The 10500-nt window shown below is 41.3% G+C and overlaps 1 protein-coding gene across 1 annotated transcript in view; it reads left to right on the top strand.

The window, feature by feature from the left end:
* Window positions 1-5432, top strand: part of Idh1 (isocitrate dehydrogenase (NADP(+)) 1, cytosolic) — a 20744-nt gene extending 15312 nt beyond the window's left edge. Inside the window, exons 7-9 of the mRNA XM_028765579.1 lie at window positions 1984-2124; window positions 2685-2847; window positions 4405-5432. Coding sequence (XP_028621412.1) covers window positions 1984-2124; window positions 2685-2847; window positions 4405-4495 — 395 coding nt within the window. The 3' untranslated portion in view covers window positions 4496-5432. The remainder of the gene's footprint in view (window positions 1-1983; window positions 2125-2684; window positions 2848-4404) is intronic.
* The last annotated feature ends 5068 nt before the right edge of the window (window positions 5433-10500 follow it).

The raw sequence follows: 10500 nt of genomic DNA, 5'->3' as shown, positions 1-10500 counted from the left end.
TATATATATATATATATATATATATATATATATATATATATATATATTGTCTCTAAAATCTCATGCATTTATGATGAGTCGAACAGCCCTTTGTAGTGACTAGTGACACTGTGGTAGATAAAGAAAACCAGTGGGTGTCATCAGAGTTCTGGAAAAGGTACAAAGCCATTCTAAGGCCTTGTATGGCTAGGCATATGCTGTATCGTGAGCTAAATCCCCACACCCATTGTTGTTAAATGTCCTGTCATCATAGGAAGAAAGTGTTTAGAGACATATTAAAGTGCAATAAGCCCTAACAGCCGAGACCCTGCACTTTCCAAGAGCCTATAAATCACATGACCTCAGAGAGCCAATCAGATTGCAAGGCAGCAGAGCTGGCTTCCATCTCCTGGAGAGGTACAACTGCTGCGAACTCACAGCCTTTCATTTATGTTCCCAGCTTGACAATGGCACCAGCTAGTGTCGTGATAGATATGTTGGGTAGGAGCCTCAAAGCCACAGAACAGGTGGAGGATAGGTCATACTCACAGTGAGGTACGAAGCCCCTCACCAGTCACTGCATCTGAAGCGTTGGGGCTGCACAAGTACTGGAGAGAGCCACTGTTCCCACACAGAGGCATCTTTACTTTTTAAATGCATTTCCTCTGTTTACCAGTTTCAACATAAGGAATTACTGTTAGGTCAACGTGGGTAGATTTAGACTGATACAATTAGTCGGCAGGAGGAGGATTCCCAGTTCCTCAGGAGCATACTTGGGACCTGTTGCCAGATAAGCTCTTGGGGATCCCGTCTTTGGAAGTTAGGAGTTCCTTGCTTTACTCCTCGCCAGAATACCTTGGTTCTCTTTTTACATTTCCAGTGTGAGATATGACATTAGGAAAACTAAGTGACTTTAAACTTTGGTGTGAAGTTTTTTGCTTTGTTTTGCCTTATTCACTGACCAATGCATAAAATCAGGAGGAGAAAGATTGATTTCACTGAAGTCATAGATGTCCAAACTGGGATGGTAAAATGGCTCAGCAAGGCATCTACCACCAAGCATGGGGATTGGAGTTCAGTTCCCAAGATCCACACAGTAGAAGGATAGAAGTGACTCACAAGTTGTCTTCTGATCTCCACACATGTGTGCACGCGTGCACACATACCAACCAAATAATAAAAAAATTAATGTGACCAAAAAGTAAAATAAAAGAATCTTTTTGGTGTCAGACAAAAAAGAAGAGAAAAGGTAGCCTGCTTAAACCTCTTTATTATAATTTATCAGCAGCTCCATTAGATGGTCATGGGAGAATAAAGAAAATGGAAGTGCTTTGCAATCAAGTAAAGAATGCATGAAAAGAAAAAGCAGTTGCATGGACTTAGAAGTGGCAGTAAGGTCCCCTGGATAGGGGACTGCAGAAAAGAGGTGTTTGTCAAGAGTATTGAGAGCAAGGGAAGGCAAGTGGGCTGCTCCTACCTCCACCCATCCCATCCTGCTTTTAATCTGCCTTTTCATCCCCACCTCAGCAAGGGTGAGTGAGCCACAGGAGGGCAGCAGATAACTCCTTCCATACTCCAGAACAAAGGGACAGTCTGCACAGAACAACGGAGTAGGTTCTTACTTGATCAGAAGCTCTGTTCTAAGGGTTAGAAGTATGCAACCACATATTCATGATGATGTGTGTATTCCTCTAATCCCACAGCAAGTCAGTGAAGTAAATGCTTTTATTATCTAACTTAATAGGCAGGAAAACTGAGCCATGGAGCCACAGAAGTAGAATGGAGGTCACCCCCTAACACAAAGTAGATGCCCCAGAGAGAATAAAAGCCTTTCCAGACAGTTTGATTCAAACTTGATGCTTGGGGTCCTGCTTTCTGAAGAGCATTATTGATGCTTGTGTTTATTTTGTTTATCATAATCTGTCAACATTGTCACATACTCTCATCTCTAGAGCAGTGCTGTTCATGCAGTTGGACCCAACACTTCATGCTCTACACTTACAGGTTATGGCTCCCTTGGCATGATGACCAGTGTGCTGATTTGTCCAGATGGTAAGACAGTAGAAGCAGAGGCTGCGCATGGCACCGTCACACGTCACTACCGCATGTACCAGAAAGGACAGGAGACGTCTACCAACCCCATTGGTAAGATGGTATCTACTTTACTGATTTCCAGCCAGAGAACTCTTCAAAGGTAATCTCAGAGGAACTGAGACAAGTAGCTTTGCTACTCACAGACTCCTGCAAAATCATCACTCTGTTTTATTTGGAGGGTGGGATGAAAAAAAGTCTATGCACCTAGGCTAGCCTAGAACTTTTATATGTAGCACAGGCTAGCCTTAAAATTGTAATAATCCTCCTATCTTTGCTTCCCAAGTGCTGGGTTTATGGGTGTTTACTATGATTAGGAGCTATTTTAATGTCCTAATTGTATTTTGTTGAAGAATATATGTTACAGAGAGGAACGTTTTCAAAAGCATTTTCCTTACCCCAGAAACAATGAGGTGTCACTTAAGGCAAAATGGGTAAATCTCTCTTAACAGAGCTTCAGATAAAATATTTCCAACTACTCATCCATAATTCACAGTACCTAATGATGCCCATGACTTAAACAAAAAACTACCCCATCTCTGGAAAGAGTGAAACACTAGGAATCCCCATACCTGGAGTGATTTGAATAGTGACTTTTTGTTTTCTTTTCTTAGCTTCCATTTTTGCCTGGTCCCGAGGGTTAGCCCACAGAGCAAAGCTTGATAACAATACTGAGCTCAGCTTCTTTGCAAAGGCTTTGGAAGAAGTCTGCATTGAGACCATTGAGGCTGGCTTTATGACTAAGGACTTGGCTGCTTGCATTAAAGGCTTACCCAAGTAAGTATGAGATGCCCTGTGCTCTGTGGTCAAATCACCCCTCATTGAAATTATGTGAGTTGTTTGTCTTTTCTGGGGTCAGTACACACTATATGTATATTATGTGGTAGCAGGTAGACAACCTGCTCAGTTCTGTGAAATCATCTTTGTACAACCATACACTTTCACATTTGTCACTGTAGCAAGAAAGTGGTCATAGATCATAAAGAAATGCATAGGTACAGTGTCAGCTAATCAAACTCCTGTGTATAGAACTGGGATACAACTAGATTTGGTTTATGAGCTGGGCTCTAAATTTGCTGGTTTCTGACCTAGTGGGCAATTGTTAAAATGAAAGAGTTCTATTTAAGTAAAAAAAAAAAAAAGGAAGAAAAAAGAGGAAGTGGGAATGATGGCTCAGTGCTTAAGAACACTTACTGCTCTGGCAGAGAACATGAGTCAGGTTCTCAGCACCTAGGTTAGGTGGCTCACAACCACCTCTAAGTGCAACTCCTGGGATTCTGACTTAGGTAGCTACACTGGTGTGCAGACACATACACACAGAGACATGGACACACACAGACACACACACACAACTTAATAAAAATAAATCTTTAGAAAAATTGACACTGAAGGGCATTTGGAGACTCAATTTTTCTACTCTTGTTTTCTTTAATTTCCCAATGAGTAAACAGCCTAAGTATAAATATAAGTGATCCAGATGGTGTAGTCCCCTCCTGAAGTACCTACCAGTGTCCCCGAGGTACCAGGATTTTTTTGAGGACCTGGAAGCCAGAGTCCTAGCTAGATCAGCTGTTAATCAGAATCCCCTCTCAAGGAGAAATTATAACCTGAAACCATAAACACACAACAACAAAAATGGCCTCATCAGGTTGTGTTTGCATATTTGTGCATGCATATACGTATGTATGTAACAATAGTAATTGGGGAAGAAGACTATCAGAGTAGAGGGGCATGGAAAGTGCTGGGACTTGAGAGTGACTGAAGGGAGGGAAGGGAGAGAGGAAAGTAATATAATTATATTTCAATTAAAATGTATAAAAAATTTAAAAATTTAAACAAAACAAAACAATGAAATCCTACTAAAATATAAATTAATACCATTTTCCCACCAGTGCATCCTCAGAAATTTGTTACAGTTGTTATAACCCAGGAAAGGTGTGGACTCACTTACTACATATTTCTTAACTTAAATCTCCAGCAAAGATACATTTGCAACATTCTTACCAGTATAGTAGCTTTATAATCTACTCATTAGACATTTATTAACAAACTTTGAGTGGAATGGTTTCAGTCATATTAGCACTAGCCTGACCTAAAGCTCCTGGTAGTTGAAAGCCATACAGCAAGTAGTCTCCTGTGAATGCACGAGACCCCACTTCAGGCTACCCTGAGCATAGCCCCAGGAACCTTAGTCATGGCCCACAGGTTTGTAACTTTTTAACATTAATGAAGAGTTTTCTGCTAGAAGTGTGAGTAGCATTACTATGGTCTGTTTTTAATTGCCTCTTGCCATATCAGAGAAAAAACTAAATTTCCTTTTTTTTCTCCCACCAGTGTACAACGTTCTGACTACTTGAATACATTTGAGTTTATGGACAAACTTGGAGAAAACTTGAAGGCCAAACTAGCTCAGGCCAAACTTTAAGGTTAAACCTGGGCTTAGGACAAGGTTTATGGTAACTAACTAGGTCCACAGGTTTACATATTTTTATTTTAAAGTAACACTCAAGGTTAAAAACAAAAATCATTTTGTAATTTGTTTAGAAGACAAAGTTGAACTTTTCTATATGTTTACAGCCTTTCTTCTTTTTCATACAGTTCTTGCCATTTGAATGAATGTGGTAGGGACGGGTTTTAATTGTATTCTATTGTGTAGTAGCAGTCTAGGAATTATGTTAGTACCTGTTCACAATTAACTGTCACTTTTTATCTTGCTCTAGTGTAAATGACCAAAATCAGAAGTGCTCCAAGGGTGAGCAATAGCTACAGTATGTTTCCCCATTAGAGTGAAAGAGAAACTCACTTCCCCTGCTGTGTCTGAGTGTGAATACTGGGGGGTTTTTGTGTGCAATTGTTGCACTGTATGTGGGAAAGCTATACCATGAGCTCACACAAGACTGGAACAAATAGGATGTGTGCAGCTAAAATGCATGGCAGCCATGTTTGTAAAGAGCATCTATGTGTCCAATATACTAATTATATGTTAAGACCACTGGAGAATTCTAAGTCAAGAATAAATACAGACTGAAGGTTTCTGCTCTTTCCCTCCTTAATATAAATTAATACCATTTTCCCACCAGTGCATCCTCAGAAATTTGTTACAGTTGTTATAACCCAGGAAAGGTGTGTTCTCACAGGAGAAGTGAGTTCTCTTCTCCTGTGGCCCAGCCCAAGTAGTATCCTTCCCCAAACAGCACGTTTCACCCATGTGCAGTAATGGGAGCTGCGCCGTTTTTGGATTTCTGCTGGCCTGTTGCATTTCTTTTATATAAATGTGATTTTTTTCAGAAGTTGATATTAAACACTATTCCAGTCCTTCTAAACTGTTAATTTTAATTAAAATGAAGTACTAATGACTCTTCTTTGAAGTGTTTATTATGTTTTTATTTAAAAAATGTTGTTCATTTCTTTTCCTATTACTGTAATAAAGTGCCTTGATAAAAGCGTCTTAAAGGAGAAAGGGTTAGTTTTGACTCACAGTTCAAGGTGCAGTCCCAGTGTGGCTGGAAAGTCCAGGGTAGCAGGAGCTTGAAGCAGCTGGTCCTGAAGTAGAGAACAATGAATGCATGCTGGTGATCAGCTGCTTCTTCCACTGTCCACAGTCCAGGACCCCCAGCCTAGAAACCAAGATGGTGCTTCCCATAGCACTAACAGAAATCAGAGAATCCCTTGCATGTATACCCAGAGACCATATCCAGGTGATTCTAGGTTCTGTCAAGTTGAAAAGTAAAACAGTCACAAGCACTAGATTATATCCTAGCCACGGGAATTGGATTTGAAAATATTCCTTCTCTTAAGAAGTCTACTGTGTGACAGCTTGTGGTGGTGTATACCTGTAATCCCAGCACTTGGGAGGCAGAAGCAGGTAGATCTCTGAGTTCCAGGACAGCCTGGTCTATAGAGGGAGTTCCAGGACAGCCAGAGCTACACAGAGAGACCCTATCTCCAAAAAAAAAAAAAAAAAAAAGCAAACAGAAAATTTGCTGGGGAGTAAGGTACATAAATTAACAGACAGTGAGAGGGGAATCCGCTCTGAAAGCACAGAGTAATGCTTCAAGATCCTGCTTTCAGTGTAAGGAAAGAGGACAGATCTAAGGGACTAATAAACTATCGGCAGACACTAGCATAAACTGAAGAATGTAGGCATTGACCTGTAAGTTAATAGGGAGACGGTGAAGATTACTAAGAAGGGAAAGACATTTAGTGGATGGTAGAATAGCAGACACTGTTGGAGGGAGGAAGACTAGATGCAGATGCTTGCACCTAGCTTGTAGACAGAGGCCAGGGACCCCTGTGGCTCAGATACGGAGGGGCTGGAGGAGGCTGGGGAGAGGGGTGACCCCATGAGAGGACCCCAGTATCTCTCAAGTGCTGGGCCACCAGCCAGGGAACGTTCACTGGCTAGTATGGAGCCCTGACACATGTACAGAGGAGGACTTGCCTAGCCCTCGAGAGGCTTGGGGCCCCAGGGAGTGGGGAGGTCTGGTAGAGAGAGGAGTGGAGGATGTCCTCTTGGAGATGGGGAGGGGAAACAGGATGGTGGGTGGATTGGAAGGAGGATGGCGACTAGACTGTGGAAAAGGATTAAAGAATAATAATAATTTTTTTTTTAAAAAAGAAAAACATTGAAGATCCAGCTGGCAGATGCACTGAGGAAAATGGGATAGAATTCTGAGATCCCAGATGGGATGGATGGGGCTGGAGACACAGTTCAGTTAGTAAAGTGAATGCTAGAAGACCTGAGGTCAACATCAAATACACCTAAGAAGAAAGGTGGATGGTACCTAAGGAATAGCAACCATCTAAAGCTGTCTTCTGGCTTACCCATGCACACATGTATATACTCATACATGTATACATAAACAAATTGAGTAAGTTTCTCTATAAGCAAGAGATATGGGTGGTGAGGAAGCAGTAGGAAGCCTCCTTGGCTTCTTTCTCGACACTATGAGAAGGCTCTCCTCATCACAGCATCTTTGGTGGAGGAGGCTCTGTGAATCTGGACCCTCCCATCTCAAAAGTCCATTAGGGCCAGTGAGATAAAGGATCAGCCAACAAAAGCACCTACCACCAAGCTTGACAACTTCAGATTGCCTTCTGGTACCCACATGTTGGAAGGAAAAGTATGAATGTTGTCCTGATTCCAACATATGCATGTGCCACCTTCCCCCCTCCCCAAGAAGGGATTAAAAAATATAGAACCAAGAAAGTCAATGAGTAGAGTGGCTGTCATTTTCTAGTGTGCCCTCCTGGCAAGCTTGAGCTCAGACTATAGACACTGCCTATACATGAGGCCTTTCAGAATCCAAGAAGGTAGTGATGCAATACGCACATCTGACTTAGTTCCTCAGTGCTACCCGAGTGGTGAACCCCAGTCTAAACCTGTAGTCATTGACCAGCTCTCTTGCCAAGAAAAATCTCACAAAGTAGAGGAGGCCCATGTGGCTGGCGTGGGCATTTCATCCCAGACAAAACAAGTTATAAACAACCATCTAAACTCTTCTAAAGGGGGAGAAGTTTCTAGTATTCATCAGTTTTCCCAGATGACCCTAGGGCAATAGGGGGAAAAAAGCACATTTTTAGCTAAAACTGTTAGGAAAGCCAGGCGCACTTAGGAGGCAGAGGTAGGCTGGTTTATGAGTTCAAGGCCAGCCTAGTCTGCAAAGTGAGTTACAGGACAGCCAGGTCTACACAGAGAAACCATGTCCCAAAAAAAGAAAAAAAAAAGGAAGAACAAACACAACGCCCCCCCAAAAAAAAAACTATTAGGAAACCATGGAGACAAAAGCAATACATATTTTAATCTTCTATATAAAAATGTAAGGCATTCTTACCAAAGATCATAAAACTTACAACTTGCACTTGAAGCTGGCTTCAAACCCATTATCCTGCCTCAGTTTGTCAAACAGCTGAGATTACAGGCAGGGATCAGCATATCCGATCTCTGATGGTGGTTCTCTTTGAGGTCGAGGCCAGCCTGGTCTCAGACTAGTGAGAACCAGGACAGCCAGAGCTACACAGAGAAACCCTGTCTTGAAAAAACAAACAAAAAAGTTCTAGACTTAAATTTCACATTCACAAATAAATGTCACCTTGGGTGACAATGTGTGTCCATAGTCTGAGCTACTTGGAAATCTGAAGAGGATTAGAGGATGGCTTGAGACCCAAAGTTTAAGATCAGTCTGGGCAACATAACAAGACTGACTCTTAACATGCAGTTGTCGATGTGTTTGTATTACCTTACCTTATCTAAACTTGCTAACTTCTGTTTGGACTTTTGACTTGTAATACTTTGATAATTATTATAACACCCATTTCACCCTTTATTGACAAGGTCATAATTTATGAAGCTTTCTGTTTAGAGTAGGACTTGGGTAGTATAGTAATTGCCTACTAGGCACTAAGCACTCCTCTGTTTAGTGCCCAGCACTGCATAAAATCTGACATAGTGGTATAGGCCTGCATCAGAAGTTTAAGGTTATCCTCTGCTGCAGAGGAAGGGCAAGGCTAGGTGCTACTTGAGAACCTCTTTCAAACAAACAAACAAACAAACGGACAGATCCTGTGTCCACTATCTTTTGTTTTATAAACCCTTCGTGGTAGGTGGTAGTTATCATTACTAATGTGTTGTAAGGAAGGACGGGAGGCCACTGGAAGGAGCTTTGATTGAGACTACAGAATATGTCAGTGGCCACTGGGGAAGGCACTTCAAGAGTCCTGACTCAGCAGGGCCTTGTCCCACTCTACCTATTTGTTTCAGATTTGGAAGTTTAGGAGGAAAAAACAGTGTGGAACAAAGCATTGGCTTTGGAATGGGTGATCTCTTAACCCCTCTTGCTCTCAAAGATTCTGGGAGTTGCTCAAATGAGTGCCACTATATTGCTCAGGCCCAGCATCTGGCCAAGAGCCAGTTAATGTCTAAAACAACTATCAGATGGCAGCTGCTGACTAATGTGTCCACAGGCTAATGGTTGATTTTGTAACCACAGGAGGGTCAGGGCTACTGACCTGGAAAATGACTCCTCAGCAAAACGTTGACAGCGGCAGGATTCAGGGGCATAGGAGAATTCCAAACTTGGGTATCCTAACATTTCACAAATACTCTTTCCTAGGAGAAATTTAAATGGAAAATACTCAAGTTTTAATCTTAACAACTAGAATCATAGCTCTCTGAACTCTTAATATATAAATTCTGTTTAAGAAACATTTATGTAATATTAGATTTTCCCTAAATGAAGGCTCTTTCTCTTCCTGCTAATCTGGAAATGAGCTTGAAACCCAATATAACAAAAAAACAGCAATGAAGGCTTGGAGCACTGTGTCAACTCTGACAAAAGTGTTCTAATGTTTATTGATTAATATAAGCAACCTCACCCACGGTCCCTTATTTTCCATCAGGGGACATGGACTTTTCAAACTTCTAATCTGCACAGCTGTAAATCAGGAATTCAAAAAAGATAGAAAACTTTGGGAACTGCCATGGCCAAGCAATGTTGTTCTATTGCAAAATGATTTTTTGTTTGCTTTTTTGTTGTTGTTGATTTGTTTTGAGATAAGAGTTTATCTGTGTAGCTGTTGCTATCCTGGAACTTACTATGTAGACCAGGCTGGCCTCAAACCAGATCCACCTGCCTCCTACATGCTGGTTTTAAAGCTATAACAATTCTTACATGGGAAACTTCTCTTGACTATAGATGTGACATGATGAACAGAAAACAAAGAAAAATTGTTCAAACAAGTGTCTAACAACAACCTTTTGGTATCCATCTTAAGTCTCTGGACTTTCCAGATTCATAAATTCCAAGGATAGAAGTAGTTAACACTCACATTCCCAAATCCCTAGTGTGATGCATAGGAACATTTCTCCTATGCACTCTGAAGGGTCACAGGAATAAACTGACAAAGATTGACTAAACAAACAAAAAGCATCGAAATTTATTAATGTGCAAAATGGAAAAATTACAGCCCAATGTGAGTCAGAAACTTAACTGTCCTTTTTCTAAAGCATAAGAAGAGAGTATCAGGGATGGTGGAAAATTTAGGAGAATTCCATGGGTTTTCAAAACAAAGGCTGGCCCTGGACAAGGTCTACAGAACCCAACAAACAATGAATGGTAGGTGATCATCTTAGTTAGGGTTTTACTGCTGTGAATAGACACCATGACCAAGGCAACTCTTATAAGGGCAACATTTAATTAGGGCTGGCTTACAGGTTCAGAGGTTCACCATTATCATCAAGGCAGGAGCATGTTAACATCCAGGCAGGTATGGTGAAGAAGGAGCTAAGAGACCTAAATCTTCATTTGAAGATCCCTAGAAGAAGGCTGGCTCCCACATGGTTAGGAAGAGGATCACATTGCCCACCCCCTCAGTAACATACTTCCTCCAACAGGGTCATAGCTACTACAACAAGACCACCCCTCCAAATAG

Source organism: Grammomys surdaster, unplaced genomic scaffold (assembly GCF_004785775.1).
Source record: "Grammomys surdaster isolate TR1022 unplaced genomic scaffold, NIH_TR_1.0 165, whole genome shotgun sequence".
Taxonomy (NCBI): domain Eukaryota; kingdom Metazoa; phylum Chordata; class Mammalia; order Rodentia; family Muridae; genus Grammomys; species Grammomys surdaster.
Note: the sequence above shows the minus strand (reverse complement) of the source record. Positions and strands in the feature narration are given on the sequence as shown.